The sequence below is a fragment of the Silurus aristotelis genome (genome assembly GCF_946808225.1).
Source record: "Silurus aristotelis genome assembly, chromosome: 3".
NCBI lineage: Eukaryota > Metazoa > Chordata > Actinopteri > Siluriformes > Siluridae > Silurus > Silurus aristotelis.
In genome coordinates, this window is record NC_139576.1 from 34,515,392 (window position 1) to 34,539,710 (window position 24,319).

The 24,319-nt window shown below is 36.6% G+C and overlaps 1 protein-coding gene across 1 annotated transcript; it reads right to left on the reverse strand.

Annotated features, from left to right (window-relative positions):
* Positions 1 to 668: 668 nt before the first annotated feature.
* LOC310723267 (interleukin-10 receptor subunit beta-like) lies at positions 669 to 22,898 on the reverse strand. The gene is made up of 11 exons (XM_083536051.1): positions 22,740 to 22,898; positions 19,224 to 19,353; positions 18,953 to 19,128; positions 18,692 to 18,849; positions 16,425 to 16,581; positions 6,715 to 6,832; positions 5,597 to 5,763; positions 5,285 to 5,439; positions 4,264 to 4,405; positions 3,174 to 3,328; positions 669 to 2,399 (listed from the first exon to the last, which is right to left on the reverse strand). The coding sequence occupies exons 1-11, from the start codon at positions 22,804 to 22,806 to the stop codon at positions 2,250 to 2,252; spliced, it is 1,575 nt and encodes a 524-aa protein (XP_083392177.1). The 5' UTR covers positions 22,807 to 22,898; the 3' UTR covers positions 669 to 2,249.
* Positions 22,899 to 24,319: the final 1,421 nt, after the last annotated feature.

The window sequence follows — 24,319 nt, forward strand, 5'->3', positions numbered from 1 at the left end:
AACCAAATCGCTAAAATAATCCAATCTCCCATCACTAATTGTCGTTAGCTCGGCTACACTGTAAAAATTTGTTTTGATATGGTTTTTCTCATTACTTTAAAATACGAACTTTAGTAAGTTTAAGATTATAATGATATAAACAGAAATTATAACAGAAATTATTATTACACTAAAATGCCATAAATTTATGTGTAAAATCCATAAAAACTTAATTTTCTATTTCAAATACTGTTGTCCATATTTGTGAGAATGTTAAAGGTAAGTCAGATAATTGTATTGTTTAATGTTAACTGCTAATTTCATGCCTTTGTGTTTAATATTTAAAAAAATAATAATAATAATGTTAAAACTCTGAGTATGTTGTTTTCAAGTACCTACAAAATATCTGTTTTAAATATCAAAATGATGCTATTTTAAAATTATTTAATGACAACAATTGTATGAAAAAGAAGTAATCCCACTTTTAACTTGTAAACATACAATATGTTGGTGTAGATAACGGTTTCATACTGTATAATTACATGTAGTAACAGTACTATACTGTAAATAGTGATTAGAGTAGTAATCCCAGCAACCTAGAAATACTGGCAACCCAGTGAAAGCGGTGTAAACTTACACCAAAAAGTTCGACAGTAAAGTGTTTTGTGAAGTAAATAAGGAACCAACTAAGTGAACACACCCAGATTTATTATACCACAAAGCAGAAAAAACACAAAATACACACTGATCAGGTCAAACAAGGAATTAATAACAAGTCAGATAAATATACACAAATGAATACAACCTTTACACACAATGAAAAAAAAAATCGTCAGCTCATGGTCACTTTAATTAAGGTTTGTGTCAGAAAAGAAAAAGTGTAAAATGTGCACTGAGGATCGTCAAGAACAGGACTGAGAGTTGCTGTTGATCGAAATTAAGTTGTTCTCCAGGTTTTGTTGGTCAGAGATGACATCAAGCATGTCATAAAAATAAATATTAATCTGAGGAATGGTTTACAGCAAGCAATTAATTATGGAAGAAGAAAAGTCAGTTTGTTTTGCATACCAGGAATTTTATTAGGGTTGCCAAATAATTAAAACATTTACTCGTTATTACTCGCACGATCGTCATGAGTCAACTGATTTGAGACTTGGCGAGTTTATTTCTAAATATTTGCTTTAATATCTGAGGAAAAGGACGTCGTAAATAAATGTGTGTAAAAAATATTTACATTTTGCTTAGCTGGCAATACCTGTGTTTGATCATGTGCCCTCTGCCATATATATATATATATATATATATATATATATATATATATATATATATATATATATATATATATATATATATATATATATACTGTATAGCTTAAACAGTACAGTATTATACTATAGTGTAAATTGCTCTGTTTTGCTAAATTATGTACTGTAATTTGTTCAATTATTAGCAAATGACAGTATAATACCCCTTCACCATTCTTTAAGGCCACATAAGATATTTTGAAGTTACTATGGGGTCATCGGAAACCCGGGGAATACCTGTGTAATATGTAATACGCCCTGGTCCCCAATTCTTTCCAATACGCATCGATCAATAATAAGAACCCATAGATAAACATACTCATACTTTGCTGAAAAAGGGCTAAACGTGGCGCTCGTAGCCGTTAATTTCGCCCCATGTAACGTGTACAAGATAACAATAACGAACGTGTCAAACTTACAAAAGTACTCAAAATTCTGTTGGAGAAACGCAGGTTCACACACACAACAAGCACAAGGGTTTATATTTTGATTACAACCCATCCGCAATAGTGTATTAGCAATAGTAATAGTAAGGCGATTAGTAACAGCTTTACTTCAAAAGTAATTCTAATGAAATAAAAAAGACAATTCTCCTAATATATAAAGTGCAATATAAAAAAAAAATGTACTTCAATGAATATTTCACTCACTTTTACAAAAATCTTCGCTTTCAAAAAACTTTCACAGAAACGTGATGATAAAAATTGGTCTCACAAAATACTGAATCATGAAGCTTTTTCGATCCTCTATATGATCAATTGAAATGAAAGGTTTCCGATGACAAAACAAAGAAGTCCTTGCAAATGTATAAAAGTAGACAAATTCTGAAAAGTTGTCGTAGAACAAGCTGATTCACTGCACCTCGTTTTTTTGCCGGAGTGCTTTTTCCACGATGGAAAAAAGTCCATGACTGCAAGCTCTGTTTTACCTCATGTTAGAAGCAAATGTCCTTCATGTCTGCCTGTGTTAAGACTGTGATGGCTTTAAGCCTTCCTTCTGCATGGATTTAGGAGGAACTTCTTGAAAAGTGATGATGCTGAACTCATGGTAAGGCTCCTTGAGCGGAGTGTTGTTCTGCATGGCCAGGATGGATGATGTGGGACGCTCCAACAGGTACTGAACAAAAAAAAAAAATAGTTTCAAATCAAATTTTTGGGTTGTGAGGAGAAGAAAAAAATAAACCCGGCAGCATGATAAAGGTGCCTGACCACAGAATGTAGACGTCTCGGAAGGAACGAGCGTCTGGAACTGTACTGGAGTGACAATATATCTTTCTGATAGTTCTTTCTCTTTGAATTTCTCAGGCGATGTCCACACTTATTTGTTTTCGTTTGAAAACGCATATCTTTCTGTCTGTATTGGTGACGTTTTCAATTGACAAAAGTGGATACATTTTAAAACGCCACTTTCACAGTGTGGAGGCTTTTCGAAAAACGGCGACGCATTTTGTACCCGTGAGGTTTTAAAAAAAGGAAATAAACGGCGGACGGATTTGAGGCAGGTCGATAAACGACTTTCGGAAAATTACTGCTAACGACAGTATGTAGCGTTTTTGAGACGTACACGCGGTTTTCGAATTAATACGTATTACTGTATGTTCATTCTAAAAGTTCCCTGGTGGTCTAGTGGTTAGGATGCGGCGCTCTCACCGCTGCGGCCCGGGTTCGATCCCCGGTCAGGGAACCGACCCCAGCCATTAGGGTTGCACAAGCCTTAGTGCCGGTCCCAAGCCCGGATAAATGGGGAGGGTTGCGTTAGGAAGGGCATCCAGCGTAAAAACATGTGCCAAATTAAACATGCGGATGGTCCGCTGTGGGGACCCCTAATGGGAGAGATTACATATTCTATGTAATTTTACTAAACTTCCTCCACAGAGACACACACACTTACCTGTTTAAAGTGCTCCGGTAGTTTGCCTTTTGGGCGCATATATCTGATTCCTCTGTAGCCACCCCACACAGCCATGGTAATCAGGAGGACAGAAATCAGAGTGACCAGGAAACTGACAAGCAGCACCACCAAGATCAGCCACATCTCCACCTCGTCTACAGAGGATGATCACAATAACACAACAATGAATAGACTTTTATTTTATCCTCACGTTGGCCGTAAATTTTAAAGATGTGATGCATCGACTTAAAAATGGATGGGATACAAGTTTTTCACGTGTGGTAAAAAAAACCCCGATTTATTTATGTGTAATTATTACACAAAAGCGCTCTACTTTTATTATTTAAAAAGTAACCGATTAAATGTGACTAATATTTACTGTGTAGGTTGATTTCTTTCTTGTTTGTATGGTTTTGATGTGCTCTGGTCAATAGCAAAGACCAATCAAAATTTTTGTTTAGAGCAAAAAAAAATATGGGAGAACAATCTAGAAATAATGAGAAGGTCAACAATATTAATTATATTAATAATGTGGTTTTCGCCAATTGTGTACGTTCCTGATGAAATTCCTCCAAACCTCTTCTGGCTCTCAACGGAAAATGACCAAACCAACCGTTTAACACTTTAGATTCAATCATCAGAGTTATAGAATCATTATGATGGAAATAATTTCATCAGTGTAGAATAAATAATTGTACATGTAGATATAGGCGGCGAGTAGGAGCTTAAGGTTTGGAGTAGGGAAGTGGTAGGTCATTGGATAAAAAGGTGGACTTCTGCTCATGGATTCAAAAGCCAGCACCACCAAGTGGCTTCTGCTGGGCTCTTAAGCAAGGACCTTCAACCTCATTTGCTGTATAATTATCTGAGATGACTACCAAATGCTGTAAAAGAGTACTTTTTGCTCGAGAACTTGTTCGAGACCAAAGCGACGTTGCAGAAAATGCTTTATAAACTCTAGTTCTGAGAATTTTAGTGTGTCAGAGAATGCCATTATTGAGCTCGACTACTGGTGTGAAAAATCCTCATCTAATGTTCTAAGTGTATGAGAGTGTGTGTTTGTGAATATGTTTCTAAGCAAGACACTCACCACTGGCAGTGTTCATTTCACAGGTTATGTTATTCGGGAGGCTTTTTTTTTTATAATCCAGATTGATCTCCACTCTCATGCAATAGAGCGTTTCCGGTAAAAGGTTTGTGAGCATCACTCGGCTCTGGTCCACCAACTTCTCCTGTGAAGATTCACCAACATTCGGAATCATTGTATAATTCGACTTATTTGTGTAAAGCCGAGATGCCCAAACTAGTGCCAGTGAGCCAAGCTACACATATGTATGTACACACACTATATGAATTCCAGAATTGGATTCTCTTTTAGACTGAACTGGGATGTTTGGATGCTGTTACCCCCTACTCTCATTCCCATAAAGTTAGTGTGGATGGTACCTCGAAGCTGGATTTTAACTGTAGTTAATACGCAGTGGTAAAAGTTTTGAGACTAATGGTGCAAACTGGTGCTTTTCCGACCACGTACATTACCACGTCTGCGATTTTATCACGGCCATGCTGCGACGCGTGCTTCAAGAGCGGAAGAACATCAATCGAAAACGACGAGAGATCAGGAAGACCTTCAACAAGCTGATCTCTCGTCTACACCCACCCTATTCGCCAGATTTGGCTCCTGCGGACTTCGTCCTCTTTCCGAAAATAAAGATCGGATCGCCGTTTTTGACACTGTGATCGGGTGTAATCGGAAATAAATAACGTACTTTCTTATAAACAGAGATAGTCTCGAAACTTTTGGATAAAATTGCATTAGTTAAGCATATTACAGTCGTTTTTTATTTATTTATTTATAAATATGATAAAACTATAAATAAGGGGACCTGTGATAACATTTATTTTTATATAATACAGTTTGGTATAAATGCAGCCGTTTCTTTTGGCCCTTAATCAAGTCAGATCTTTGGCCCCTTCATACTGTAGGAAAATGTTTGAGCACCTCAACTTGTAAAAATTGGACACTAGAAAAGTGTAGAAACCAAGAGATCATTATTAAGATATAGAAGTGAAAAGAAAAAAACTAAAGAAAAGAAAAGGCAGATCGTTACCTGTTCAATCTCTCCTTTTGCCCAGTAATGAATTTGATAGATAATGTTCGTATAATGATCCTTAAGGCTGCCTTTTCTCAGAACGGGGTCGGTGATGTCGACCTCCATTTTCCCTTTCCGGCTCTGCAGCTTCACGCTTGGCGGTCCAATAACAGCTGCGGAAAATGACATGATCGTTCGTGTCGATGAACAAACCAGAATCAGACCACAAATTCTCTCCCTAAAATCAGCTCTCAAACATCCGATTTTTTGCAAAAAAAAAAACCCCCAACAACACAATTTTATTTCCAACATCAAGAGAAGTCTACTCACTAATTGTTTCCAAAGGTTCACAATTGATTTCTGTCCAAGCAGAGCTTTTCCCATTGAGTTCTGTCCTCACACGGAGTATGTAGTTCCCGTAAGCGGAGACGTCATCGGTTAAATCGTAGCTCGGCGACGAAATGTTCACACAAACTCTTTTGAACGAATCCCATGATCTAATAAGAAAGAGTATCACACCGCGTTACAACAACGTCGAGAGGGTTTTTATTAGCATTCGTTATATAGTTAAATAATGTACAGTCACTGGCAGTTGTGAACAGTAACAAAGTAAATGTAATTGGTTGCTGAACTTCAGTAGCTTTTTCGCGTATCTGTACTTTCCGTTCAAATATCTTACTTTTTATTTGAAAACATTTTGTAAAATCAGTCGTTCCTTTTTATTTATGGATAAAAACTGGTCAAGCATGCAGCAACCCACGGATTACGGCAGAGCGTACGCTCTGTTTAAACTTGTTTTGATTGGCGCTTAGAAAAAGTCATGGGAAAAAAAAATTTGAGTAGAGTTTCAAATTACTTTAACTTTGTTACTGTACACTACTGGAAGTGACAGCAGCTCAACATCAGGGGCTGTTCAAATATTGCAATAACACTGTTAAAATATCGCCCAGAGTTCAACGGTAGAATGCCATGACTATGGAAAAAATTCAAGCGAACATCAGTTCTGTGGGTAGAAACACGCCGTCTAAGACAAATTTAGACCATACAGTTTTTCAAGCTGACTAAAAGGTTGATTCAAATAAAAATCCGCGTTTTACATCTGTCAAACTGAAACACGTCGTGAAAAACAAAACTAGAAGTGAGTCAGCAACAAACATGGCTGGTGCATGTATATAATAATAAATCTATTCAATATTTCAAAATAAACCTGCTGATCAAAACTATACGATTTTTTTCTTGACCTCTATTTCAAGGTCTATATAATATTTATTTATTTATTTATTTATTTATTTATTTATTTATTATTATTCATTTCCCAGTAACGTTGATACACAAGATGACATTTCTAGGCTTTCTATACTGTAAATTACGAAAGTGTGATTAATTATTATGGTTGTAAGGTTTTCCTTCTAAAGCTCGTTCACATGCCAAGCGTCATTTCGGCTCACTTGTACTCGGCTGTATATTTCAAGTCCTTCCCAGAGGTCGTCTCCGGTGGATCCCATTCCAAAATGAGACCCATGTTCTCGGTTTTTATTCGCAAATTCCGAGGGGTAGGGACTTCATCTGAAGGTGGAAAAAACACACACACACACACACACACACACACACACACACACACACACACACACACACACACACACACAGCAGGTATATATCTTATTTTGTATTTCTTAGATGGCAATGTGGTAAAATCCTATCTAAAGCAGGGTTGATGCAAAGCCAAGAAATGTTTGACATAAATTGACAAAATACCAAAAATCTGTATAATTGAATGCAAAAATAAATATGATACTTATCTATAGGAAAGTTCTGTAAATCCGTTTTTTTTTTCCTAATGCACTCATCATTTCTATAGTTCGCTGATTAATGGGACTAATGGAGGACACGTGTTATAATTTACAGCAAATTGCAAAGGAATAATAAATAAAGTAATATAAAGTAACAAATTGTTATTATTGAACAGATACAAATGTTGGATTGTTATTAAGTTAAAGTTTTATGTAAGGGATCGTCTGTTCAAAGTTGATGACACAGGTAAGGTGAGATCTTCGAAAGGTGAACTTTGCGGCTTTGTGGTTTTCTTTGCGGATATAAAGTGACGGCGTCTGGGGCTTCGCAAAAGTCAGAGGTTAAAATTTTAGACATGGCCATCAATAATATCCCTTCTTTTGTTCGTCTGCTTATTTTGAAGGACTGGTGAAGGATATGACTGGACCTTATTTGACAGTTTACAAGATTAAACATGCATTATATAGACAAAAAGTATACAGACATTTATAAAAGGTCTAGAAACCACACCAATCTCAACAGATGGCAGCAGTGGGAATCTACACCTTGAAGTCAATGCATCATATTCTGGAAGTGTTTTATTATACAAGTAAACTGGAATTATGTGCAATTCAAAGCAGGTATAAAGAAGTAAAGCAGAATGCCACAAAATTCTGGAGCAGCTTCAGCATCTGGCTGTTTGATGGAAAAATCTGGGTTGGACAGATGCCTAGGGCCAACGATAACTTTTGACGAAACCAGAATACTGATCCAAGGCTGGTTTTCGAACTTTGCGCCATTTATTTCCAATGTACAGCTAAAGCTTTCAAAGACATTTTCAATCAACAGTTTGGGGAAGAAGGGTTTCTAAACTTTTATAAAATCCAAGAAATTCCTGGTTTTTATTCCCCAAATTTAAACATTTTCCTGAAAATTTTCCACCCCTTTGTAACCCTAATCCCAGCCAACCACCTTTAGGATGAGTTATAAGACGAACCTAGCAAAAAATGCTCACATGTGAAGTGGTTAAGATGTTGGGTTGCTGTTCGGAAGGTTAGAGGTTCAAGCCACAATATCACCAGGCTTCCACTCTTGGGCCCTTGAGTGAGGCCCCTAACAGGCCCTCTTGTGCTCCGACCCGAACTTCCTAACATGGCTTGGATATTCGAAGAAAGCATTTCACTGCGATATAACGTGCATGTGACTTTCATGCCATGATTTTTATGGAACTCATACATCTCTTGAAACGGCCTAACGCAGTTCATCTAAGGAGAGCTTTGACTTTTCTGTTTGTGATCACTGTGGGCTACGTTGAGTCAGTGCCCATCTCCCTCCCGCTACCCCAACGCAAGTTTTCCGTTCACATCATCATCATCTAGAATTCACTCCAATCAAAAAAAAACAACACACTGCTTAACACTGACCTGATACACTGGGGATTTGCATGTCAGGGTGCCTGTAATGGTCCCTTGTGGGTGTTTGCATCATGTAAGATCATGCAAAAAAAATAAATTCCCAGAAGTGTGGAAGGGGTTATACTGTAAGCAGCACCTTACACCTGATACACCCTGCCTACTTGGAGCAACTGGGGCTTTGCACATCAACACAACAAAGGCTCGAATTTAGACTCATATCAATATCGATGAGCTGGCTAAAAAATCCGTAGACACTGTTCTGTTACATCAGCTAGGGGTGGGCGGGGAATGACTTATAGCTGTGCCACAGACCTATTTGTGATATAACACATGTACCAGTAAAGTCAAGTCAAGTGGTTTTTATTGTCATTTCTACTATACACAGTGGTACATAGTATAGTATAGTGCACAAGCCTGTACCTTTCTCAAAATCCTTTGTTCACCTCCGGACACTAGACATCAAGTCGTTTTGTCATTCTTAGTAAACAAAATTGTCAAAATGTTTCCTATGTATTTCTTCTTTTTCGCATCTACAAATTTCGACAGCGCAAACGAGCGTATTTACTGTATATTGTTTGTATGAAACCGGACAGCGTTCTAGCGTTCGTTTGTGTACTCGTTTATAAAAATTGTAATTCGGTGTTTTCTTTCGCCAATCGAGGTTTCACGAGATTCTCCAATTGTTGATCTCGAAGCCGTACTCTCGACTTCATTGGTCACATTCAACATTCAACTGAAGAACTGATCAATAAAGGACACGTTTACGAAAAAAAAGAGATTGAAGCCTCACGCATTATGACGACTGACTTATCCAATGAACTGATGTCGAGATGTTTTGGGGGTTAAGACCATTCAGGTGAGAAAGCAGTATAACTACTGTATTCTACGTCATCAATGAAATGGTTGTACGACATGCACGAGTGAGTACATGACGCCAAGAAGTCGTTTTGAGAATTTCATTTCGGATCTGATCAAACGCTCCGAAGGAAGTGAGAAAAAAACAAACCTTATTGGAAACCATCACTGCTTTATTGTTCTTTGATTAGTTTCCTGGAACGACGTGTTATTTTGTTATTTTATCCAGCATTTAAAAAAAATAAACCTGATCTTTAGTTCCTTCCATGTAGATGAAATAGTTTTCTTTGGAAAAACCTTTCTTTCTAAAAGAACAAATAAAAGATTAGTAGATACACAATCATTGTGGGTTTTTTTGGAGAGTCCCAGTTTAAATAGAAACGCAATACGGAAGTCGGGTTGAATTTACGGTAAACAGATGCGTTTCTCTCCATCAGAAAACGATTTCATCGATTATTATCAAATTATGGGAGTCCACAGAGACACTAAAATATCATGGTCCAATAAATAGTTTTTTCGTCTAATTAAAATAAGGGTCTGGAGTTTCAGAGCTGAGTGAACGCGAGGAACGAGTTTATTATATAAGATAATAATAATAATCATCAAAATAATAATAGCAACAAACAAATATAAGACTCACCTGTGAAAACAGAGCCCAAACAGAATACTATAGCGAGAATTAGTGTTGAAATCATGATTAAAGACGGTTAACAATGAACACAACGTCCTGGAGAAGGTTTCTTCTGCTTCCGTATTTATAAAGTTCCTGTGAACGTTCAGCGATTGTGGGCGGAGCCTAAGAGAAACGGAAAACGAAACTAACGCACGAGATGCGAAGATCGAATCATTCTAGTCACTTGGTTCTTTGAATCACTAAACGATTCCTCGTTTTGGTGTCATTCGGTTCATTTCGTTTCTTTTATCGGAAATACGATATGACGTTACATTTTCAATGAACAGAATCCCAACACGTCTACATACACCAAACTCTGAATATAGTCCCAATAATGAAAATATGACAATGCAGCTATTATAATCAACAGAATGAGTAGTAATATTTTGTATCGTTTGTTCATGTGACTCCCAACATTATTGTAACAATAATGTCAAGACTCGAATGTAAAAACCTGATTGCACTGTGTAGCGTCTATTGGGGTCACGTGACAAAAGAACAAACAACTCAAACCAAACGATTAATGGTATAAACAACTCAATTCTGTTTGCTGTGTAATGCATTGCATAGCGCACATGGAGGTCAGGTGACAAAAGAATGAACAACTCAATCCAAAGGACTCATGGTATAAACTACACAATTCTGTTTTCTGTGTAATGCATTGCATAGCGCACATGGGGGTCACGTGACAAAAGAACGAACAACTCAAACCAAAGGACTCATGGTATAAACTACTCAATTCTGTTTGCTGTGTAATGCATTGCATAGCGCACATGGAGGTCACGTGACAAAAGAATGAACAACTCAAACCAAAGGACTCATGGTATAAACTACTCAATTCTGTTTCCTGTGTAATGCATTGCATAGCGCACATGGAGGTCACGTGACAAAAGAATGAACAACTCAAACCAAAGGACTCATGGTATAAACTACTCAATTCTGTTTCCTGTGTGATGCATTGCATAGCACACATGGGGGTCACGTGACAAAAGAACGAACAACTCAAACCAAAGGACCCATGGTATAAACTACTCAATTCTGTTTCCTGTGTGATGCATTGCATAGCGCACATGGGGGTCACGTGACAAAAAAACCCCAAACAACTCAAACCAAAGGACTCATGGTATAAACTACTCAATTCTGTTTGCTGTGTAATGCATTGCATAGCGCACATGGGGGTCACGTGACAAAAAAAAGAACAACTCAAACCAAAGGACTCATGGTATAAACTACTCAATTCTGTTTCCTGTGTGATGCATTGCATAGCGCACATGGGGGTCACGTGACAAAAGAACGAACAAAAGCCGCACTACTCAATTCTGTTTTCCGTACGTAACCAAATGACCAGAGGTGGAAAGAGTAATCAAATATTATACTCAAGTAAAAGTACTGTTACTTCATTGAAATTGTTATTTAAGTACTAAGTCTAAAAATCTACTGAAGTTTAAGTAAAAAGTCATAAAAATTTAAAATTCTCGCAATCAAACACTACCACATGGGTAAGTGCATTTAACTTGCGGTGTATTTGTTTGTTAAAATAGGCTGCAAATACTTTAAAGTGCATAAATAAGCGTTCGAATGAGATCTCGGAACGGATTAAATCACTTTTACGTTCATTCTTATAAAGAAAATTTGTTCGAACGTACGAGCAAATGGACCTACAAGCAATTTTCACGAACGAATTACGCTCGTCCAACGGGGTTTTACTGCACCGCTTCTCATCTGAATAACCTCAACCCCCAAAACATCTCACCATCAGTTCATTGAATGCAATATGGTAGAAACCGGTGGCATAGTGTCTTACTTTAATTTATATTCAACTTTTTATTTCGTAAATGTGTCTTAAATTAATAAATTGTGCAGAAGAATCTCGAACCAACTGGTTCTTTATAAAAAAAAAGGTCAAAGCTGAATCCGGTGAACCTTCAATTACCGACACACAGAATTACAATTTCCAAAAACAATCTGGAAACGAATGAACGCTAGTACAGTGTGAATCCTGTCCAGTCTCGTGCAGTCAATATACAGGAAATACACACGTGTGTGCTGTTGAAATTCATAGAAGAAATTCAGCCTTGTGCATTTTTATTCATCGTGATCCAAACCCCAGTTTGCATCAGGAAATATTGAAACCGTGCGCCGCCATATTGACCAAAAGACTACACAACGTTTTGACGATCTTGTTTGCTAACAATGACAAAAGGACTTGATACAGTAGCGATGATCACTGTGGATTTTCGGAAAAGAAATCCAGTGTGTTGTGCTGTTTGTACTAATTATTTTAAAAAATGCACAAATATTAAGGATGATTCGAGAAATGCACCAAAGCAACTTTGAAAAACTGTAACATAGTTCAAAAAGAACTTGGGGGATTTAAATATCAAACTATTTTAAATATGAAGGAACATCTTTCCTGCTCTCTTGTCCTGCAGGAAAATCTTGGGTTCTGGTTTTTATTTGGATGTTATTTCAATATTTAACATTGTTTGAGACCAAGTTACACCTCTCTCTCTCTCTCTCTCTCTCTCTCTCTCTCTCTCTCTCTCTCTCTCTTTCTCTCTCTCTCTCTCTCTCTCTCTCTCTCTCTCTCTCTCTCTCTCTCTCTCTTTTTCTTTCGTTTCCTGCTTCCACCCAGCAGGGAGGACATTGTTCAAAAGTAGTTCATGAGCATTTGTGGGATGTGCTGGACAATGAATTCACGGACGTTCCACCATCTTAAAATAACTTACCCTCAGTTCCAGATCCCACAACTTCCAGAGTTCTTGAAGAGTCCTTTTGGGTCAATTCAGTGGCACAAATGGAAATTACACAATATAACATGCTTTTTTTTTAATGTTATTGCTAATCGGTGTGTGCTGGCTGTTATATTTGCTAGTTGGGTTTCTAAAGTGCTTTCAACCACATTTTTTGCCACTTATTTAAAAAGGTTTCACAGAATTTATTTTCGATATTATGCTTGAATTTCTTTATTGTTTTAAGCTGTATTTAATTAGCGATTTTTAAAAAAGCTAAACACGGCTTAATGCTATAAGATAAGCAGTTTCTATGGGAGAAAAATGACTAAACGCATAATTAAACACATTACATTCGTATTCTGGACTCATGTGCTTGTCTGTACATAGTGTGCTTTATTATTAATGTGTTTACGGAGTTTGGTCTGCCGTATTGCAACGTTCAGCGGTTTTCACGTTTTTACATTTTCTCCATTTCCTCATGACGGGATTATTTCGATCCGCTTTATTATAATTCAATTCAATTTGATTCAATTAAAAAATGTACAATAGACATTGTTTAAAGCAGCGCTACAGAATGTCATTATAAAACAAACCACTTTTATTGAAATTGATGTGTAAGTATTCTTGATGAGCAGCCTTGGGTGACTGTGAGGAAGAAAAACTCCCTTAGATGATATGAGAAAGAAACCTTGAGAAGAACCAAACTCAAAAGGAGAAAACATCATCATCACCAAAAGTGTGATTACAAATCATTCAAACACAACAAGCACCGGAGAGCGAGAAATATCATGAGTAATTATGACTAATGCCTTTTCTACAGTCTCATACAGTCAGTTTGAATTGTGGAACCAGCAGCTCCTGAGCAACTAAAAAAATTACCTCAACATCTGAGATCATTATCATGCCTGAGCCTTTAAAAGATCAGTGATGGAGAAACAGTATATGTAGAGCATATTTGAACATGTCATTTCTTTAAATTTGTTGATGACAGGAATCTTCACCTCAACCTCTTCACCTGAGTTTAAGTACCAAATTCAGTGAAACATGACTAAAAATAGTAATGTTTTTTAGTAAAATTATTTTAAATAGTAGTCATATTTTTCGAAATGTAGATCATTCCAACTTGTTATTGGAAGGTGAAATCCTGGAAACTGGTAGTTTCCATTTTTATCTCATTTTATACATAAAAAATTGTAATATAAATATTTTTTAACAATCGCAGAATTTATGTTTTTTCCTGCCGATATTGCTTTTTAAGTAATTCCATAAATACATAGAGCAGGCGTGTGTTCACGTGAACGGGACGTGTTAATTAATCAACAACAACAACAACGGCTAGCCGGTGTTTAAATTTGTTCGCTTGTAAACTACAAGCAGATGGCAAACTTGCGAAGTGGATGTGGGCTGTATTGTGCTTTCTAGGGGTGTGTATCGGCAAGAACCTGTCGATATGATACTCATTACGATTTTGCAATACTGTATTTTACGATACTGTATTTTGCAATACTGTAAGCAAGGTGATATATTGGGATATTTTTTATTTTAGGAATAAGCTAGAATTTTAGGAAAGAGGTCACTAAGGACACACGACCATATGCAAACCATAGCAAAAAAAAAAAAAATTATTTAACCAAAACACTAAAATGTCTAAAATGTCACCTCTATCCATAACCCCTTGAACATACCCAAGGCATGAACACAATTAGTATCATTGTACCTAATATGTTTTTTAAAAGAATTTATTTCAACATATGTGCATACTCATTAAAGACACCTCATATGAAGTGGGATTGATGATGATGATTGTATGATTCATTATTATGATAAACTAGCATTTTAAATCTAAAAGCTACGATCCTATTAAGGCAAGAAAATAAAGAGGAAGAAAGATTATTAATTCTGCTATAAACTTTAGGTTTACCACTGTTCTTTAACAAATTAAGCATCTGGTTAGAAGTGCAACCATGAACAGCACATGTTGTTTCTGAGAATTTTAACGCCATTTACCCGCCTGAAAAACAAACCCCACATAAACAAAATATATTTCTGTCAACGCATGTCAGTCAACTACTTCTGACGCTACTACTTCCAGCAGCAGTTCTACCCAGTGCCCCAAGGAAACATGTTGATATCAAGGCTAACATTAATAGCGTGCTTTTATGCTAGCACTTCCTGTCACTGTTTAGGTTCAGAAATAAGAAGATTAGCGTTAGCGACAGGCATGAATCTTGCCATTTTTAAACAAACAAAATATCCTGATACATGTATCGACATTTTCTTACACTCCTACTGCTTTCCCTTTCTATTTACGCAAGACGGCCTTATCCAAAGCGTACAATGATGTCATTTGTTAAAGAGCCATGCTCTTTGATTTGACACATTTGTGCATTTTCGTATGTTTTTTGAAAAGAACTTATGAAAGTAGTGTTTGTCATCCATTTTTATTTTATATTATCTTCCATTTTTTTAACATTCTCGTAAAGCAAAGCAACGATAAAGTAGACAGATATACAGAAATGTTCTTCAGTGGCATGTGGGTTTCCATGGGATTTTCCGCACTAAGGATAAACACTGGCAGATATTACGGAAAAATCTCAGAGTGTCCGTTCGGGTTCCGATCGATGACGGAGCAGCGTTTCGGTTCCTCACCTCCTTTCCAGAAAAGGCAAGAAACCCATGAAAGCTCTTAAGAGTGGTGTGTGAAGAGGGCGGGTGTAGGTCAGAGCTGCACAAATGAGCAATGCCAAGGTAAAGGCCAAACACAGCGCGCTCAAAAATATGGCCACTGTTGGATACAAGGAATACAACGAACAGGTTATCCTCACAAATAATATCGTATAGGTCAGATGTCAGGAATGGGGTTTTCTTCTTGGTGTCAAAATGACTGTGTATTACTGTTAAACCCTATCAAGAGAAAACCTGTTACATTTTTTTTTTAATCAGTCGCTTCATAGTGTTTCTCGATTCATCCTTAATATTTAATTCATTATTAATTTCTTGGGAAAGCATGTACATTTCGCTTTAATTCATGTCTCAAAAGTAAGTATTTGTGTCCATAAACATACACTTTATAAACAAAAGTATTAAGACACCTCGTCTTTTTCAGCCAAATGTGTTTTTTTTTTAAAACTATTATTGCACAAAATTCTCCACCATGACAAAGCCCCTGTGCACAAAGCAAACTCCATGTAGATATGCTCTACATGTGGAAGATTTCCTACTATAGAGCTCTGACCTCAACCCTATTATACACCCCTTGGGATGGATGTTAATGCTGACTGCACCCCAGGCCTCCTCACCTCACCTACATCAGTTTCTGACTTTACTAACACCCTTGTGGCTGAATCTGCACAAGCTCTCACACTCCAAAAAAAAACATCTTCTCAGAAGAGTGGACGAAATTATAAGAGCAAATTGGGACTAAATGTGGAATGCGATGCTCAAAAAAATACTTATGACCAGGTGTCTGCAAACTTTTGGCAATATAGCATATCATGGAATTGTCAGACGACAAAATAAAGTACACAAATGAAAGAAACAAATGTAGACATTTGCAATTTGTTCGAACGCTTTTACTGAGTGCACGGCATGATCTCAAGGTTGAACAAGTCGTTTTGAGAATTTCATTTCTGATCTGAGAAACGCTTCAAAGCAACTAAGAAAAACTGTAAAAAGTTATCCAAAAAGGCAGAAGGAACACCGTGTTGTACCTGTGTTGAGCGGCTGTGGGCTCGTGAGGGAGCACTGAGGATCGGAAGGAACCACAGGGTTATTAAAGCTTGTTACCATGATGGCCGTGATGCAGTACTCCGCTCCGGGTTCTAGGTAGTTGATCAAAGTCTCTCCATTGGATGCCTTCATAGCAAACTGAGGAAACCAAACGAATCAATTCTTCCATTTTCAAAATTTCAGGAAATTTACATAAATACAAAATACATAATATTAGTATTGGTAAGTATTGGGTCCCCTGCCCTTTTCTGCTATACGTGGTTCTTTTCCAAACTGTTACCACAAAACTGGAGGCACTCAATTGTTCAGGACATCTTCAGATTCACTTTAATTACATTTTGTATTCTCTTGAACTTGGAAACCCAAAACTGTTCCAGCATGGTGATTCCCCTGTGCACAAAGTGAGCTCCTTGAAGATCTGGTTTACATGCTTTGGAGAGGAAGATCTTGCTGCTACAGAGCTCTGATCTCATCCCTACTGAACACCTTTGATGAATGGGAACGCTGACTGCACCCCAGGTCTCCTCACCTACATCAGTACCTGCCTTTCCTAACATCCTTGTGGCTGATGAACACAAATATCCATAACACACTCCAAAATCTAGTGGAACATCTTCCCAGAAAAGTGGAGGGAATTATAAGAGCAAATTGGGACTAAATGTGAAATGCAATGCTCAAAAATCACATAAGCAGGTGACTCAATACTTTTGGCAATATAGTGTATATAACCTGAATAAATGACACACAATTACAATATGAAACGCTGCACCTTGGAAGAGTTGTATAAGTTGTATATACAAAATCAAATTCAACGAAATTTCCAAGAACCCATGCTTTCTCTTGCTTATGTCTTACAGCTATGTTACCTTAAAAAAAATCCATTGTGCAGATAAAACACCCTCATTTTTGCATCTGCACGAAAGCCACGCTTAAAAAAAAAAAAAGACTGTGTTTTCCATGAAGACCTTTACAGGACTCGCACAGTGTGTGTCTCTACAGAGTCTATAGTAACCACAAACTGACGCTTATTGCGAAGACGTAGAAATCCCCACGTCTGATTTAGGAGATAGAGGAGGCTGTTTACAAGCAAAGGATGTTCACTTTCTTTTTTTTCACATTTGTGCTGGTTAGAGCGGAAAAAAATCAGACATGAGAAAATGGCAAGCGTGTCAATTTCACAGCATGACATAAGTAGTGGTAAAAAACCCCCGAAAAAACTAAACAAAGAGAAAATAAAATCGGCTTGGATCGGCGAAATTATATAAAGTGAATGAACAAAGTTCAACAAACGGCTTTAATTTTTAAAGATGAACGAAATGTTGTAATGTTCAAATCGAGCTCATGGAGTAAAGTCAAAGCTATGACTGCTAAGCCTTTACCTTCACTTGGACTGGAATATATTGAGCTTTTCGTTTCCACTAAAAACAATGAATTAATCGGGATTAAATTCGGGACTTGCGGTTCAGAAAATTTGCGGGTTCTCATTAGAAACTTAACTTACAGTAAAAATCGTAAAATTCGTAAAATTCATGGGAATCCGCACTGGGAACCGAATGTTCAGGAATGTTAGGAATAACATTTGAAACTATATTTTCACTAACAAATTTCATAACATTTTTTAAAACGCTATTGTATTATCTTACTAGCGTAATATCTAGATGAATTCACTAAGGTACCACAGGGGGTGGTACCAGGGGGTGGTACCAGGGGGTGGTACCAGGGGGTGGTCCAAAATTTGCGGATTACTACGATCTAAGACGATTTCCGAAAATCCGCAAATTTCGGGGGACCACCATATACTTTTTTATTATATTGACTAAATTGAGTAACCAATGAAATCGCCAGAAATTATATTTACTGAAAAAAATTTATTTAAATACAAAAATTTAATTAAAAGTTTACATTTCTTAGACCCCATTTCAATAATATAAGGTGTGTGTGTGTGTGTTTTATATTCAATATTTCATTTTCTTAATATATGTTCTACTTAAGTGTTATTATTTCAGCATACTGTACTGTAAAAATTGATGAGGTCTTCTGCTGCAGTAGTTTATTAATCTCATGTATTCTGAGAAGTCCAATGCCTTCACCAATTAGCTACCACTTCCCACGTAAAATTTTGTGAACTATTCCGAACCGGGAAACAGCCAACAGGAAGTGATGCACCTCCATTTTTATTTTATTATTAGTTGTGTGTCAATTCTTATGAATTAGTAACCATGAATCTGGGACAACATAATAGGTTCACCTGTGCTTTGTCTCTAGTCCTGGACACATTTATGGAGTAGTGTTGATAAATGTATGGCAATGGGTTATGGTTTTGCTCCATGCTGGCCGGTGGACTGAGTCTCAGGATGAGACAGTTTCCACAGCCGGTTACTGAGACAAGTGGAGGACCCAAAGATGCTGTCAAGGTAGAGGAAGAAAAAAAAAACAATGAAAAGATTGAGGGTTTATCAGATTACATGAAGCAGTCGATTTGTTTCAAAACAGTGTCAGGTTTTCTTACTGTCCAACAGAGGAGTAAAGAATTTCGAGGTGGTCCAGTTGGATTCCTTGTCCTGACTGAACGCTTGCACTCGGGCTTGGTAAAACCCGAGCCTCTCTGTGAAAGATTCGGTCAAATCACACGTCTCGCCAAGTTGCAAGTCAGAGCAGCTCTTCACCGAAACCCAGAGTTTCCTCCTTGAGTGTGAATATAAAGAGTTGTCAGAGTTTGTGTATATATATTATATATCAATTCAAAAGTAAATCTGGTGTAACAGGAGATTAAAACTTACCTCTGATTTAAGCTCTGCACTCTGAATTTTGTGAAGGCTTCTGTGCCGGGACCTGGTATCCACGTGAGCTTGTGCTTCAGGTTAAAAGAGACAATGCTCACATTTTGGGGAGATGGGAATGAACACTGAACTGGTAAGAATATGAAAAGGGAGATAAATTATAGTAAATGTAGTACACATACACTTTATGGACAATAGTATTGGGTCACCTGACATTTTCAACCATATGTGGTTCTTTTCCAAACCGTTACCAAGCTAGGAAGACCCAAACCTGTTCAAGCATGACAATGCCCCTGCGCACAAAGCCAGCTCAATGAAGATATGTACTTTATGGATTGGAGCGGAAGATCTTCTGCTATAGAGCTCCAATTCTAACGGACACCTTCGGGATGAATATGAACACTTACCTAGATCAGTACCTGACTTTACTAACACCCTTGTGACCGGATGAGCACAAATTTTGACAAATCTAGAAGGTTTTCGTAATTTGTTCCTCTGTGCTAGATTTACAATCGAAAAAAGTTTAATTTCGACGCTTACAAAACTCCATGCAAGGTGCTTACAATAGTAAGAGCTAATACAGAAATTCCTCTGCAAATCAAAATACTTACTAATATATTCTCAGGGCTGTTTCTAGCCTTTTTGGTACTCTAGGTGCCCTCTTGCCCTCCCAACACAATGCTCCACTCCAACACCATACAAATCATTTGCAACCTTTCATAAAAAAAGGCAAAATTGACTGAAATTAAGTATGTAAACATCTACCGTATATTAAACTTCAGCAGAAAAACAGGTAACTAATTAAAACAGGCGAGGGATTGCAGTGGGGCAGGGGGTGCTCACTGGAGTCCCCCAACTAGTTGTACCCTATGCGACCGCCTAGTATTGCCTATTTAGTTTTATTTGTATAACTCTATTAACAATGGATTTTGAACCAAAGCAGCTTTACAGAGATAAATAGGTCAAAAAATCCGAACACATCATCGCTTATAAGTTTATCCCTAATGAGCGAGCCAGTGGCGACAGTGGCAAAGACAAACTCCCTGAGATGGTATGAGGAAGAAACCCTGAGAGAAACCGGACTTAAAATGGATTTCATAAGGTATGTGACAATGCAAAAATTTTGTCCTGAGCCATTGTAACACACTGTTCATAATAATTCCAGTTCAAATCCATCTGTCCAATACTGTAGTTCTAAAATTGATTAGTAACTTCATAGATCTTTAGGTTGTTCATGTAAAACCATCTTCAGCTGCACAGAATGGTCTCTAACCCTAACTAAGGATCTCTGGATCTCTCATTTTAAATATATATCTTTAGTTTATCCAAACCGATTTTTGTTCGAACTTGTTTCAGAAGCTTTATTTGTTTCAGTTCATTGATTAATGTTGACTCACTTTCTTAATACTATTATTTTCCTTATTTTATCCCCATAACATAAACAACAAGTTTCTTGATAGCTTGATAGTAGCTACTTTTAATCTTGGACCAAGTGAACTAGTATGAAGATGGACTATGAACTAGTACAGTACTAGCACTATACATCTCTTCTGGAAGTTTCTCTGGATAAACGTGTTTGCTAAATAACGTGAGTGTGAGTAAAATTAAAATAAGCAATTTCAACGTAAAAATTTTACTACATATAACATTAAAGTGCAAATATCCATGCAAATAATATGATCAAAAGTTAATTCTCTTGGTTACTTATCAGAAGGTCGGTGGTTCAAGCCACAGAATTGCCAAGCTGCCACTCTTGGGCCCTTGAGCAAGGCCCTTAACCCGCTGTGCTACAGGGGAGCTGGAACATGGCTGACCCTGTGCTCTGACCCCAACTTCTTATATTGCTGGGATTTGCAAAGACTTAACAACTTCCCTGTGGGATCACTAAAGTATTCTTAAAAAGTAACTTTTTGTCTTATTCTGTCTATATACAACTGAGCAGCTATAGGGTTACGGGCCTTGCTCAGGAGCGCTAGCTTAGTGTGGCTGAGATTTGAACTTACGAACTTTAAAACCAAAGTCCAATGCTTTAACCACTAAACTACCACCTCCTCCAAAATGAATGGAATTTCTATGTTCAAATTTCTGTTAATTTTATTTTTGTTAGATTTATAATATGATCCCTTAGAAAAAGTCATATGATTACATTAGTTACATTACTTGTTTTATACTTTATACAATTTTTTTTTTACTTGTGGTACAATTTTTAAAACTAAAAAAAATATATATCCTCAATATGGTCATAATAAAAAAAGAGTAGTGGTGGACTGTAACAAACAATGTAATTCGTTACTGTGCTTAAGTACCGTTTTCACGTATCTGAACTTCATTGAAGTATTTGCATTTGGGAAGATTTATACTTTAATTTCGCTACAATTTAAAGTCAAATCTCGTACTTTTTACTCGACTACATTTTGCTAAATCAGTCATATCTTTTTATTTATGAGTGGATAAAAATTGGTCGAATACGCACCAATCAGGGTCGAGCGCACGTTCTGATTTCAACTTGTTTAGATTGACACTTGGCATCTACTTATCACCAATATACAGTTCAGCGTCGGTTCAACAACAAGCAGAACATTTTGAGAAGAATAAATGATGGAAGAAACTCCTGAATCAAACTCGCCACAACACACTTGGCCTTATTTATGCAATTTCTTTTTTTTAAGGTTTTGGGCTCATGATCATTATAATAGTTTTTAATCAGAGTCTTGATTAAGCAAAGAGTCTTGTGAAAATTATGCAAAATTCATTTGGGCTTCACAGTTAAACAAGACAGCACTGGAGATTGTAGGATTTGATTTTAGTAAACAGGATGTGTGATATATATATATATATATATATATATGCGCACTGCTTCAGTAAGTTGCACTGTCATGCTTTTGACACTTTTGACTGTGAAAACTGCTTTTCCAGGAGTAAGGTTTCATTTTAGTTATGTCCACATTCTCAACCTTACTCACATGTTAAAAAAAACAGAAATTCTTCATAGGACTAACAGGTTCTTTACATAGCTTGGGAGGCCCTGCCTTCAGTCTTTTTTCAGATTTGACACCGACACTGTTCTGATCAAAAAAGAATCGGTAGATTTTTTAGGTTCAAATTGTAGATTAATAGGCTTTTTTTTATCGCAAATGGGTTTCCATTGGATTTTTATGTTGTGTGTGTTCATATGAATGCTCATTTAGGAATTGAACGATAAATCGTGTGCAGTTTATAGTGTAGGTAAGCTGTACTGGAATGATAAAACGTATAAAGAGGTGTTATGTCTTTAGGGTTACATTCTCAGTAAATAGTCAAGTTGTGGAAAATAATCACTATAATATGATACAGGAATGTAAGAGACTTGATTTTATCCTCTAATCACAGAAAAAATTGTATTACAATAAATATATTAGAATAAAAAAAATTTTGCACTGTTAAAAGCTCACTGGTGTTTGCCTAGATGCCAAGATACAAAAAAAAAAGCAAAATTTGTCAATTTTCTCAATAAATAAACATAAAGCATTCCCATACCTGCCTGTATCAAAAAGAAAAAATCTGTCCACACTCTCAGACTCCTCTGCTGTCCTGAGAGATTCATCCTGGCTCACCGCAGAGTGGGTTTGTGTTACTATTTAACTTGTGTGTGTGTTTCTGCATGAGTGATATGCGTGAACTCATGTGTGTTAAACATCAGAGGATGTTTTGTTGGGGAGAACTAAGTTTCTATTTCCTCACAAGTCCCTCCCTGTGCATGAAGAACACAATACAACACAAACACACACACAACACACACACACACACACACACACGAGTACTGATACCATTTCACTTTTCAAGTATATATATATATATATATATATATATATATATATATATATATATATATTATAGATTATATATATATTATAGATTATATATATATATATATATATATATATATAATCTACTATTAATCTACTATTAATCTACACAGCACCCCATAATGTTTGGACACAAGCAGCTTTGTTATTTTGTTATTAAAAAAAGAAATTACAGACATTTATGGAATTCTGTTTGCCACTATCGGGTACCGAGTGTAGATCAATGAGTGGGAAAAATCAATGTGAACGATTGTACTATCAAGCAGCAACATTAAAAGGGTGTTAGTAAAGTCAGGTACAGATGTAGGGGAGGTAAGGAGGCCTTTTGTGCAGTCAGGGATCCAATTCGTTCCAATTTTCAATAGGATTGTTTTCGGAGCTCTATAGAAGATTATTTAACATCTTCCAGCCCACCCATGTAAACCATGTTTTCATGGAGCCCGCTTTGTGCACAGGGGCATTGTCTAAAGATGTCCTGTACAATTGTGTGCCTTTAAGTTTTTGCTAGAAGTTTGGGAAAAAGTCAGGTGTCACAATACATTTGTCTTTATAATCTATGTGAATGTAACACTTGTATTTTCAGTAGCAATATATATACACAACAAAATTGTAAACGCAACACTTTTGTTTTTGCCCCCATTTTTCATGAGGTGAAGTCAAAGATTTAAAACTTTCTATGTAAACAAAAGGCCTATTTCTCTCAAATATTGTTTACAAATCTGTCTAAATCTGTGTTAGTAAGCACTTGTAATCTAAATCTAATCTAAACTAATCCATCCACCTCACGTAGTATAAGTATATATTACATTATGACATTAAAACATTATGACCACTGATTATCTCTTGATCATGACACCTGTTAGTGGGTGGGATTTATTTGGAAGCAAGTGATCATTTTGTTCTCAAAGTTGATGTGTTAGAAGCAGAAAAAATGGGCAAGTGTAGAGAATTTGAGCAATTTTGGCAAATTGTGACGTCTAGACGACTGGGTCAGAGCTGAAAACGAATTTCAAACACATTTTCTGATCTGCATTGTGATTTTTCTGAGGTAAATTACAATTCTATCCATCCAAACTGCTCCTTGTTTCATTGTTCTTTTGTCAGAAGATAAAACATATATAAACATATATAACTGAATTTGATTTCTGGTTCTCAAATAATTCTTACTGTTAAAATGTTTCTAATAAACAATCCTTTCTAGTGAACCTGTTAATTTAACATAAAGGTCTAAAGGTGAGGTTTTCAACAGGA

Excerpts from the sequence above, each read along its gene's own strand:
- LOC310723267 (XM_083536051.1), bottom strand. The coding sequence starts at position 22,806 with ATGAATCTCTCAGGACAGCAGAGGAGTCTGAGAGTGTGGACAGATTTT. Across the intron at positions 3,329-4,263 it reads TGAAATGAACACTGCCAGTG|ACGAGGTGGAGATGTGGCTG; the intron begins GTGAGTGTCTTG and ends CATCCTCTGTAG. Across the intron at positions 2,400-3,173 it reads TACCGGAGCACTTTAAACAG|TACCTGTTGGAGCGTCCCAC; the intron begins GTAAGTGTGTGT and ends TTTTTTGTTCAG.